Source organism: Lepidochelys kempii, chromosome 2 (genome assembly GCF_965140285.1).
Source record: "Lepidochelys kempii isolate rLepKem1 chromosome 2, rLepKem1.hap1, whole genome shotgun sequence".
Lineage (NCBI taxonomy): Eukaryota > Metazoa > Chordata > Testudines > Cheloniidae > Lepidochelys > Lepidochelys kempii.
Window position 1 is genome coordinate 198729964 of NC_136381.1, and position 13017 is coordinate 198742980.

General features: G+C 39.8%; 1 protein-coding gene across 6 annotated transcripts in view; it reads right to left on the reverse strand.

Annotated features, from left to right (window-relative positions):
* Positions 1–23: 23 nt before the first annotated feature.
* Positions 24–13017, reverse strand: part of LRRC3B (leucine rich repeat containing 3B) — a 300698-nt gene continuing 287704 nt past the window's right edge. For 5 of the 6 annotated variants that reach the window (XM_073333447.1, XM_073333448.1, XM_073333444.2 and 2 more), the window contains one exon: positions 24–1217. In XM_073333447.1, the coding sequence (XP_073189548.1) occupies positions 275–1054 (780 nt within the window). In that variant the 5' untranslated portion in view covers positions 1055–1217 and the 3' untranslated portion in view covers positions 24–274. Of the gene's footprint in view, positions 1218–4095; positions 4271–13017 lie in introns of all 6 variants that reach the window. The other variant, XM_073333442.2, reaches the window with a different exon arrangement.

The window sequence follows — 13017 nt, forward strand, 5'->3', positions numbered from 1 at the left end:
TTTATTCGGTTTTAAATTAAAAAAATAAATTTTGTTATTAAATGGGTCTAACTAATGTTTACATATTAGTTTACTTACTTTAGAATACCACCAGAGAAGCAATTAAGCTATACCACCCAAACAAAAACTTTTGTTAGAAAGATCAACAGTGGCATAATTCAGTTAAACTGAAAAAAAAAGTCTTAAATGTTTACAATGAATGTTAGAAGTAAACCTCTGGTTTTAGTGCCATCCAAATCTAATTGCCATCTCAAAGTCAGTTGTATTCAGGATACTATACCACAGTGCTAATGTCATCAGCTTCTTCTGGTTTCTTTTGCCTGCTTGGCAGGGATTTCAAGTACTCAAGGTGTCTTCTTGCATCCTCTTGATTTTGCCGAACATAATAAACAACATAGGATATCACCATGGTGAACCAGCCAAACATGGTGACTAGCATGGCATAATCAGTAGTCTTTTTAGGAAGGTTACAAAGATCTGCATCATTGGCAGCATTGAGGAACGGTCTCCCAGCATGTTCATCTAACACAGAAGTCTTACAGATGACATTGTTGGCTGTTTCATGGTTGGATGCCATGCTCCTCAGGACCTGCTGCAGAGTACAGTCACAGTGCCAAGGATTGTTTGCAATTCTGGCTCTGGCCTTTAAGTTATTGAAAGCATTTTTGTGCACACTTTGAATCCGGTTGTCAGACAAGTCCAAAGTCTGCAAGGTTTCTGCCACTCCTTTAAAGGCATGTTCATCTATAAATTCAATACCATTTTTGGATAAATTGAGAACTCTCAGTTGATGCAAGTCCTTAAAAATTTCATTTGGGATTGACGTTATCTGATTGGAGTCCAAATAAAGTAAGACTGTTTCAGGAGGAAGATCTCTGGGTATTTCCTTGAGATTTGCATTGCTACAACTGACATTTAAACCTCCAGAATGAGAACAAAGGCAGCCTTTTGGGCACATACTGGCAGAATGAAAGCACAGTATCATGAGGACAAAACTTTGTAAGAGTAGACACATGGAGAGGGAACGAGTTAACCACAGGTCTACCAAATGCATGCTGGGATGTCAGCATAATCACACGACCATTTCTCATTTACCCAACAGTGGTGGTAAAGGATTCTGTACAGCCAAAGCGTAGCTTCATTTTCTTCAGCAGAATTAGCAAAAATGGACTAACAGGTGGACTTCCTCATGGTCAGTGTTCTTCTTAAAAATAAACCTAAGGAGAGAAAAAAAGGTTCCTTAGATCGTACAATACAATCCAGATTAGTTCATTTAAAAGGAAATAAATGTAATTTAACTGAAAAGTATTGCACAATGGTCTATTATCCCATCAGCGCACAGGGGATTTACTCATCTAACTCCTATTAGCATTAATCTGAGCTTAGTACTAAAATTGCAGCACATCTTTAAAAAGATAGGCCACAATAGTTCTGAAATGCAGAGGTTTGGGTTTAATATCAGACAATTATTACAACAGTAGTTTGTTTTTATCACAGACTTACTAAAATAACAGCCATAAAATGTATTTACATTTTCTAAGTTACAATAGAAGGCACATTAATAGGATTTACAGTTGAAAACCAGCAACAGTGACAAATAAGGCCAATATTTTTGTGGTTAATGACCTCAAAACGAAATACTTCCTATTTTAAGTCCAAATTAGAGAATTACATTGACGAAACATTTTTCTGACTGAATGCACTCATTATAAAAACAACCAAGACAAATACTGCTGGAAGGCACAGCACAAATCCATATACCATGTGTGTATTTCCCCCCTCAATTCCTTTTTTTGCTTCTGAATGTTTTGAGTCTTCTAGTTCATGAAATGTTGCTAGATATTTCTGGAGAGTTCTAAAGAAATAAATTTCATCTTCCATTTTCTGTCTAAAAAGATTTATTGTCTATAAGTAACATACAGAAAACAGAAATAAAACAAAATACAAACAAAGGAAACAGTACCATGTCTGTGCAATGACCAAAAACTCACTCGAGGTATACTATATCCCAATGGAAGATAAGAAAATGATTAATATCTCTTAAGCCATCTTCAGAGGGAAAAAGATGCAAATATGCAGAAGCATATTTCTTCAACAGAAACACAAATGCGGACTATGATATGTTGACCTATAAGGATTCACAGATAACTTCATTTTTTCCCTCCCATTATGCTAAACCATGAATTGCTAACCATTCCAGGCCCATTTGTTTTTATTCACACACTTTCTAGTCTTTTAGCAGCTCAGACATTTTCAAGCCTTCTGAGTTATATGTACATATACATGATTTTTAACATACAGTGGAGTCCAATGAAAACGGAAATCCCTATAGGGAGGGATTTGTGAGATTCCATGTGGAACAAAGGATATCTATATTGCAATCACTTCTGCCTGCAGTGGTGCATCCTGTAGAATCCACAAACTAACCACACTTTCCAGGATCTCACCACAGCATTGACTCTCTATATTACTGAATATTTTTAACCCAACTACAGGAGTTTTAGTTAACCATTTTGCTGCTGTTACAGTGCAGTTACATCAGGACAAAACATGCCTCCCAGTATTGGTTTGTGTGTCAGGTACGCTACATGTGAGTATTCCATTGCTGCTTCAGTAGACTGTCGGAATTTCTAAAGAATCCCACAGCGGCCTCCTGCAAAGTATATCTGCAAGACAACTAAACACATTCACTTTTGCACTGGTGAGCCAGGAGGGGGCTTGCACAAGTCGCTTGTTAACAGAGCTGGCATTTGGGCTCCATAAACAGGGATCTCAGTTTTCATTAAAAGAAAAAAAAAAGTTTCTATCCCTTTTTCTTGCTATGCTAGCCTTGAAAATGTAAAATGAAGGAAAACAAAATGTAAAAACCCCAAACAAAGAACAACACTAAGGTTGAAGAAAGCAGCAGCTGGGTTCTCAGTATTCAAAATGAGGCTAGGCAGAACCTAAATTTCCATGCACGCACACACTCGCATGTACACACACACACACACACTTCCTGTGTAAAATAAATCTATTGTGTTTGGGATGTATCCTTAAGAATCATCTTGCTAAACCTCCCTAAAAGCCTTAGATCAATCCTGTGCACAGTGCTGTGATCATGGAGGGCAGAAAACACTTATGGGCTGCAAAAAAAGTGTTTTATTAACCTGCCCAGAAGAGCTTAGTGCTGGTTACAATGTTGAGCCCTTTCTGAGGCTAAGATGGAACAGGCAGGTGGCTAACTTTGGCAGCTCCACAGTGTGGGTCTGCCACCATGCCTGTGGTGGTGGGAGCTGCTACAAGAGGAACTCCACTAGGTTAGTTAACAACCGCATGGTCCCTGCCAGCTACTCCAGCAGCATATGAGAAGGTGGACAAGCTGCTACTGCACTGAGTAACTGCAGCCCTTCTCTCCCCACCAGAGCCTGCTTGCCCAGCCCCAGCTTGGAGCATGAAGAGTTGACACAGGCCCTGCACACTACTAAGGGAAAACTGGCTGCCCTGACCTTCCCTGCCCACCCATAAGTCAGGGCAGATCCATTTCCCCACCATATAACAGGTAGGACAGATTTATGTTCCTTCATTTTTCAGTCTAACCATTTGTTGAATTAAAATCTATACAGAAAATTCCCATCACAGCAGTGTCTGGGCTCAGATTAAATTAAACAGTGCAAGAACATTCTCCAAAAATAGGAAACAGAACCTGATTCTTAGATTATACCCCACTCTTCACGAAGAACCTCACCCTCACAGAAACAGGAGGATGCCAAAGAAAGAGAGCCCCATAAGCAGCAGGACACTAACACACACAGTCAGGGAAAATCCTGACCACAAAGCATCTGTAACCATGGCCTAGAAGTGGAAAGACTCAGGCCCCACCATGCAATATATATCCTTTTCACCGTGAACTTGTTCCTTGCTGCAAAGTATTTCTTAATAATTAAAATGACTGTTTCACCACTCTTTCCTGTGCGGCGTACCATAAACAAGGCCACTGGTACTGATATTAGGTCACTGACCTGGCTCAGCATCACAAAGGTGATAAGCATGGTGTTGCTACCTACTGCTCACACACTGCAACTTTTTACTAATAAGTAATACTGGAATCCTTACTATAGGAATGCTCAACAGCAGTAAGACTCCCGCCTCAAGCTGTTTCAAGTGGCCTGCAGGCATCTCGGTTGCTGATCTCACAGGAACATAAGTATTATCACTGTTCTCCTCACCAGGGCCTGAGGCTCAGGCAATGCATTTATTAGCCTGTATTGAAATGAGCATTCAATATATCCTGGTGGGAAAACAAAGCATAAATTGATTGTTAGCATATACCTGGATGTACAGTTACATCAGTGTTTTCCATAACATGAGTCAATATCAATAATATGGTTATGAAAGTGCAAGAATTAGCTTTATGAACTCTGAAGCATTTGATAGTTATCAATCCAATGAAAAATAATTTGTCAGACAACAGATGCATGGCACCGTATTTCTAACATGATGTTACCTGACTGCTGTTTAATGAATGTAGAATTATAATTGTAACAGTCTGCGAGCAACGCCACTTACATAGCTCTCCAAAAGCATTCCTGCTATGTCTCCATGTCTAAGATCCTGAGAGTCGTGTACAGGAAAGTAAGAAGTGGGTGACACATTTCAAAGAGAGCTCAAGTCCACCCAAGCAAACAGGTTCACAAATACCATGCTGAACTCTAAGAATGCAGATAAGCATCATGGTGCAGAATAGCAGCAAATGTTTCTACCTTCCTGCCTCCTGAACATTACTCTACAGTGACTCTGGCAGAGAAGTCCCCAACCCTACAAACTGCGACTTGAGAAATAATGTAATTGTTATTCTGAGCTCAATGGACTCTTCAGATTGCTGACAAAGGTTATGCAGGTGGCCAGTTATGACTACTATTCACGGTGCTAAGATATGCTTGTTTTAACTTTACATCCTCATCTCTTCCCTCACTAGTCCATTTCACCCACCAGTTATGTTCTTTTGTAACCTACTTTGTAAGCTCTTTGGAACAAGTACTGACTTTTTAAGTATTCTGCACAGTGTCTAGCATTATGGAGTGATGATCTCTGATTGGAGCCTATTGGTGCTACTGAAATACAAACAAACAAAGAATAATAAAAAGAGAACGCATCTAAGCCAAGTAGCCGACTGATGTAAAGGACATGAATGCTTTAGAAATGTCCTAAACTTACTAATTCATATTACGTTATTCATACAAAGAATTATCCACACATTTATGTGTTATTCAGTGTCAGCTAATAAAAGCAACAATCAACAAGAATGGTATTTCTTGAGAATTAATGACAGTCCTTAGCTGTAACTTTTTCCTCCCCATTCTCTTCTATAGAAATGCTACAAATCTAAATACTAAGATGGGTTAACTAGACTGCCTGGCACCAAATGAGGACATTGACATAATAGGTCCATCACAGAAACTTGGTGGTATGAGGATAATCAATGGGACCAGTAATACCAGGGTACAAAATATATAGGAATAACAGAATAGGTCACATTGCTGAGGGAGTGGCACTATATGTGAAAGAAGGCAGAGTCAAATAAAGTAAAAATCTTAAATTAATCAAAACTGTACCACAGAATTTCTATGGATAGAAATTCCATGCTTAAACAATAAAAGTATAGCTGTAAGAATATACTTCTGACCACCTGACCAGGATGGTGACAGTGACTGTTAAATGTTCAGGGACATTATAGACGCTACAAAGGCAGAAAACACAATAAATGGAGGATTTCAGCTAGCCCCATATTAGCTGGGAACATGTCACCTCAGGAAGGGATGCATAGATAAAATTTCTATCCACCATTAATGACTGCTTCTTGGAGCAACTAGTCGTGGAACCCACAAGGGGAGACGCAATTCTTGACTTAGTCTTAAGTGGAGCACACCAAATGTAGTCCAAGAGGAGAACATAGCTGAACCACTCAGGAATAGCAACCATAAAGTAATTAATTTTAACATCCTTGTTGGGGGAAAAATGCCAAAGAAACCCACCTTAGCAGCATTTAATTTCAAAAAGGGGAACTAAACAAAAATGAGGAAGGTAGTTAAATGGAAATTAAAAGGAACAGTCATAAGGGTGAAATGCCTGCAAACTGCATGGAGACCATTTAAAAACACCATAATAAAGGCTCAAACAAAATGAATACCCGAAATAAAAAAGAAAAAAACAGTACAAGGATCCAAAAATGCCACCATGGCTAAACATAAAAGAGTAAAAGGGGCAATTAGAGGCAAAAAGAATCCTTTAACAGCTGGAATTCAAATCCTAGTGAGAAAAATAGACAGGAATATAAACTCAAGTATAATAAGAAAAGTATAAGGCAGGCCAAGAAATAATTTAAAGAGCAACTAGCTACGGACACAAAAACTAGCAGCAAAAAATTGTTGAAGTACATCAGAAGCAAGAAGCCTGCCAAATGATCAGTGGGGCCATTAGACATTTGAGGTGCTAAAAGAGCACTCAGGGAAGACCAGGCCATTGCAGAAAAGCTAAATGGATTATGTTCATCAGTCTTCACAGCAGAGGATGTGAGGGAGATTCCCACACCTGAACCATTCTTTTTAGGTGATGAATCTGAGGAACTGTCCTAGATTGAGGTGTCAATAGAGGACACTTTGGAACAAAATGATACATTAAACAGTAATAAGTCACCAGGACCAGATGATGGTATTACCCAAGAGTTTTGAAGAAACTAATATGAAATTTCAGATCTAATAACTGTGGTATGTAACCTATCGCTTAAATCAGCATCTGTAGCATACAACTGGAGGGTAACTAATATAATACAGATTTTTAAAAAAAAAGGCTCCAGAAATGATCCTGGCAATTATATGCCAGTAAGCCTAACTTCAGTACCAGGCAAATTGGTTGAAACTATTGTAAAGAAGAAAATTATCAGACGCATAGATGAACACGATATATTGGGGAACAGTCAACATAGCTTTTTTAAAAGGAAATAATGGCTCACTAATCTAATAGAGTTCTTTGAAGTAGTCAACAAGTATGTGGAAAAGTGTGATCCAGTCAATAAAGTGTACTTAGACTTTCAGAAAGCCTTTGACTAGGTCCCTTATCAAAGGCTTTTAAGTAAAGTAAGCACTCCTGGGATGAGAGAGAAGGTCCTCTCAAGGACCAGTAACTGGTTAAAAGACAGGAAACAAAGGATAGGAATAAATGGTCAGTTTTCACAATGGAAAGAGGTCAATACCAAGGTCCCCCAAGGATCTGTACTAGGGCCTGTGCTGTCCAACATATTCATAAATGACCTGGAAAAGGGGGTGAACAGTGAAGTGGCAAAATTTCCAGACAATACAAAATTATTCAAGATAGTTCAGTCCAAAGCTGACTGCAAAATGTTACAAAGAGGTTTCACAAAACTGGGTGACTGGGAAACAAAATGGTAGATTAAAGTAAATCTTGATAAGTGCAAAGCAATGCACATTGAAAAGAATAATCCCAGCCATACATACAAATTGATGGGGTCTAAATTAGCTGTTACTTCTCAAGAAAGATCTTGGAGTCATTGTGGATAGTTCTCTGAAAACATTTGCTAAATGTGCAGTGGCAGTCAAAAAAGGTAACAATGTTAAGAACTATTAGGAAAGGGATAGATAATTAAAACAGAAAACATCATAATGCCTCCATATACATCCATGGTACTCCCACACCTTGAACACTGCACGCAGTTCTGGTCTCCCCATCTCAGAAAAAAACATTAGAATTGGAAAAAAGACAGAGAAAGGCAATGAAACAGCTTTCATGTGAGGAGAGATTAAAAAGACTGGGACTGTTCAATTTAGAAAACAGATAACCAGGAGGGAATATGAAAAAGATCTATAGTCATGAATGGTATGGCAAAACTGAAAGTGAATAAGAAAGTGACCTCTGCGTATAACACAAGAACTAGAGGTCACTATGAAATTAATAGACAGCAGGCTTAAAACAAACAAAAGGAAGTACTTCACACAATGCACAGTCAACCTGTGGAACTTGTTGCCAGGGGATGTTGTGAAGGCCAAAACTACAATGTGAGCTGGTAACAGGGCTGTGATTTCAAAAATTACCAACCATCATCTCATGTCTGTTGAGATCCCTCTACAAAGTAACAGTTAAATCTAACAACTGATAAACTAAAACAATCTCAAATGAAAACTCACAGCATACGTTAGAGGCAACCTAGAATCAGGAGTGCACTAAAACACTCATTTTGGTCTTGTCTCACACTTGCTAGTTCCCTAGGTGATGAGCACCTAAATTGCTGGGGCCAGGTTAATTAAAATTAATTAGAAGAGAGGAGTAAAATACACCCTTCTGGTGGGCTGTCCTGGAGAAGCAGCTTTATCTTCTACTGGAGCTCCAGAGAAGCTCTGAAGGTGAAAGGCACAGTTGGGAGGTGTTAGGGAGCTTATTCCTTCACCCACTTACTTCCCTGGTCCTTCTCGCATGAACAGAGAGCAACAATACCCGAAGTCCAAAGGTGCAAACAATTCAATGTTTATTGGGGTGAACCTCCAGCAAGCATGATTCCAGTTTCCTTCCTTAGTGTCCCCCTTCCCAGCTCTGACACCTCAGAGCCTTACCTGTGTCCCTGTTCCCATTCCCCCCCTTAGCAAAACATCATTCCAATTCCCCACCCCCATTACCTGTTCCCTTCCCCCCCTTACTTCCTGATTGACTGCAGACTATATAGTAAAACTTGAGTTCTGCTTAGCTATACCTTAACCTATCATTTTACTGAAATTTAACTAACCACTCCGAACATATTGTAACATGATTATTTAACCAATTATATCCCACCACCTTAGTTTACACCCAGCAAAATTAATTATACAGCAGACAGGAACAATCACAGAACCAGACAGAGATTATGCAGACAAACAATAGGGAAATGGGGACTACAGTGATAGAACAAACACAGAAATGAGGATTTCACATCCCAGCTATTGATAAGTGAGTTCTTGCCAGACAGGATGCTATCAAACTAAGTTTCCTTTTACATCTTCTAGGCACTTCCCTTTCTCTGGAGGTGATAGGCATTATCAGAACAGGATTGTATTCCTAACAGCCCAATAGCACCTTATTTCAATGTGACTAGTTTGGAATGTGAGGATCTGATCATTCGCAGCTTATGGCTGCCTCTGCTGCTTAGCCAAAGATCTTAACTTAAGCACAGGGCCTCAGACTGTCACAGTAAGAGAAGGACCTTACACTGGCAGACAGTGATTTTGATTCTCTTTCTTTTATACCTCTATAACTAGCTAAGTGATAAGAATACACCTAAATTCTTAGAGTATATGCCTTTACAGGCAGGCCTGCATATCTATATCCTAACAGGAGGTGCCAAACCAAATGCATTCCCTAACCACACTTCCTTCATGGCTAACCCATTTCACTGTCTGCCATGATACAAGGGATGTTTTGACTGCTTTCACATGTCCTGATGGGTCTTCTACCAGCAGGGAACTGTGCCAGGTGCTATGCTGGTGCTCTGGGACAAACCTAGCCCCCTGGGTCAGATATTGCCTTTGTTTTACCCACGAAACGCAAATTACCTGCCACTGACCTCAGTGAGTGCAGAGTTTGGCCTTTGGAGCAGTCGTAATTATGAAAATTTGGGCTCCTTTTTTTCCCCAAATAAACCAAAACACTTTCCACCGAAAGGAACAAGTTGAATGAGGTCACAGGAAAAGCTAGTGTATCTTCTTATCCTGCCCCCAATGCTCTCTCCAAGGAAATGGAAGATGGCAGCATCCATTTCAATCTTAGAAACTTTTCAGCAGATGTTGCACGCAGATGAAAAGCATAAACACAGTGATATCCAAGGTGAGACAGTTCAGATTATGAACTTATTCAGGGCCCTTTCACCCAAAACTAGAAAGATACCCACAAGGTTATTAGAGATGAAAATGCTAAACACAAAGCACTAAGTCTAAGATGTATTGTACTTAAGTCATGCCACATGCAAAGGATACTTGATATTATACTTGTGATAGACATATAATTTGTATGGATCATACTTATGGAGAGAAGTCCCATGATCCTCATATTCGTTCTGTTCTTTTTCTTCTTTTCAGTAATGTAAATGACTCAAATACTTCCCTCTATCCCATTTCTACTGAAGAGCTGGATCCTAAGCTGGCGTAAACTGGTGTAGCTCCACTGACTTCAAAGTGGCCCACAGCTTTTATTTGTTCTGACTGGGGCAGGAGTCCTGCGGGGCAGTCCACGACCCCCTCATGAGGTGAGGAGGGAACCAGTTGTTAAGATTTTGGCATCTCATCACTGCGCATACCCATATAATCCATATCCAAAGACAGATTTTGTGGCTTCACTTTTATGTCATTACTATTCTTACAAACTATACATACTATCATATCTCTAGAAATACTATCTTGTGAGTAGTACTAGTGAGAGAACCACCACATGTAGCTAAAACTCAGAACCTGAATTCAACAGGGAAGAGCAAACAGTTCACCTTCCCCCACAAAGTGAGAAATTTACTTTACTAAAAAGAGTAAGGAAAATAGGACGAAGCGGAATTTATCTTTCTTAAACACTAGATTGTGGCTTTTAGGCCCTCAGGTGTAGTGGTGGGAGCAGTACAGATTTTATTGCAAAAGTGGTAGTGACCACAGACGTGCTTATGAAGAGCCAAGAGAGGCAGAATGTCTGTGGAGGGACTCTACTAACAAAGGGTGTAGCTTACACTCCATCCTTCACCAGACTCAGATCACAAGCTGGTACACAGGACCAAGGCTCTAGCCATGTCCATATCCAGCCACAATTCCTCCAGTGTGTGTGGCGCTTTGTGTTGCCCTGTAACTCTCCTATACTCTAGGTTTGAGGGCACAAACATCTGGATTCTAGCTGCCCCCTGAGCCTGTGCACATGGAGAGGGAACATTTCCATGAACTTTCTCCCCACTCTGCTTAGGAACAGCCAGAAGCCATCCACTGATGTTTAAAAATATTGGTGAGACCAAGTACAGGTCTGAATCTAGTCCAGGCTAGTAGTGTCCAAAAATCATTACCAAATAATGACTGTTCAGAGGTTAGTGTACATGAAATAAGTTAATGATTTCAGTGCAGTTCCTTGCAGACAGAGGTGCTTATCACAAAACCTGTCAGTATGTTTTGACAGTCTTAGAAGAGGCAAAAGACCGAGATGGTACGGAGACTGCACTTCCTCTATGGTTAGGGATGATGCCTGCAAAATGGAGTTGAGGATTACTGGCAGGATATTAGAGAAAAGTTTGCATCACTGCATATTCGTGCTTTACCAGTTCTGTGCCTAGCAGACAGCAGTCTTCATAGGTATCAATCTGGCTTCTTTCACAAGCAATACATTCACTTAGAAGAAAAAAAAAAGAGTTTACTATCTGAGCTGTACTATACAATTCTTAAAGTGCCTGGGTAACACATTCAGGGTAGATTTCTGAAGTAAAAACACAGCGTAAGAAATTAGAATGTGGTCTTCAGTCTGCATGGAGAGTACTGGCAACATTAGCTTTCGGTGCAGCTTTCCCTGGTGGTGGGTTCACTAGACAGCATATTATTTATTTATGCTACATAGTGTCTACAAGCCCTACTCATGTACCAGATTCCCCTTGTGCCATGCACTGTACTAACAGAACAAAGTGACGGTCCCTGTCCTCAGGAGCTTACAATCTAAATGTAAGACAAGAGACAATAGATGGATACAGATGGACAGGGGAGTACAAGGAATCAACATAATAGCCAGTGATCTCAGCAAACCAGCAGCCTCACCGTTGTCAAGTCTTTGTAGGTATTAAGGCAAAGGAGAGATTTAAGGAAGGATCTGAAGGTGAATAATTAGGTCATTTTGCAGATGTTTGCAGGGAGCATCTCCCAAAGATGAGGGGCAGCATGGGAGAAAGCACAAAAGTACTTGTTTGAAAATTTAGCAAGTGGGCAATGGAGTCTGGCATCACGGGCTGCTTCTAGAGGAGCATCAACAGCGAAGGAGAGAGAAGACAGTTGTGGTCAATCCCCACCCTACCTAGCTGATGGCACAAGTGCATGGCTGCCTTGGAGGCAGGTAATCAGTAGTACTACATAGGGCAATCTTGAGAGAGATGCCAAGAGTTGCTTAGAAGGTGCTAAGTGCTCTAAGCTCCCAAATGAAAGTCTATGACAGTGGAGTATTTTCAGCAGCTTGCAGGATTGAGTCCTTATGCAGTTATAAAAACATGAATAAAAGCTAACAGCAAATGAGGCAGGAGAGAAAACATTCAGGAGAGATCACTGATTCAATGAATAATAGAAATGTCATGATTAATCAGTGTGAGCCTGAACTTAAATTACATAACAGATTCATTAGGTATATCATTAGATAATGTACCCACGCCATAATATTCTCTTAATACAGGACTTGAAATGTCAATGGACATTCTCAGCTCTTCAAGACTTCCATTATAAACATCTTTTTAACACCACATACCTGTTCACTAAACATTTTTAGTTATAGAGGTATGTGTTATAGGAAACCGTTAATAGATCACAGGGTATGAATAGTATTTCTTAACAATTACGGAGTAATAAAATAGTTAAGGAGAGCCTGCATGAACATATTAAGCTATAATTACTTGCTGATAGCGAGATCACTGAATGTATTTGCTCCTGAACAGATTAACAGCTTAATCACACTGTGTGGGCAAGTGAATCAGCACTTTTAGACTGATGGGTTGGGTTCATGTTAAAAATGTATTTGACTTTTCTTCTTTTTCCTCTTGAAGTCAGAAATTAATTTTATAACTCTGAACTGACAAATAATTGTGTGAAGCAAATACAAGAAAAGCTCAGTATGGGGGAAAAAGCAATTACCTCTTTCTTCCAGGCTTTGTATGTTGCTTCTAATCTTGGAAGTGTTTTCTAGAAAACACAGATCAGAATGAGAATTGGTTTTCATAGGAGAAGCGCCATTAAAAAACAAACAAACAAACCCCAAAACCCAACTGGCCAACCAAAACAGCTG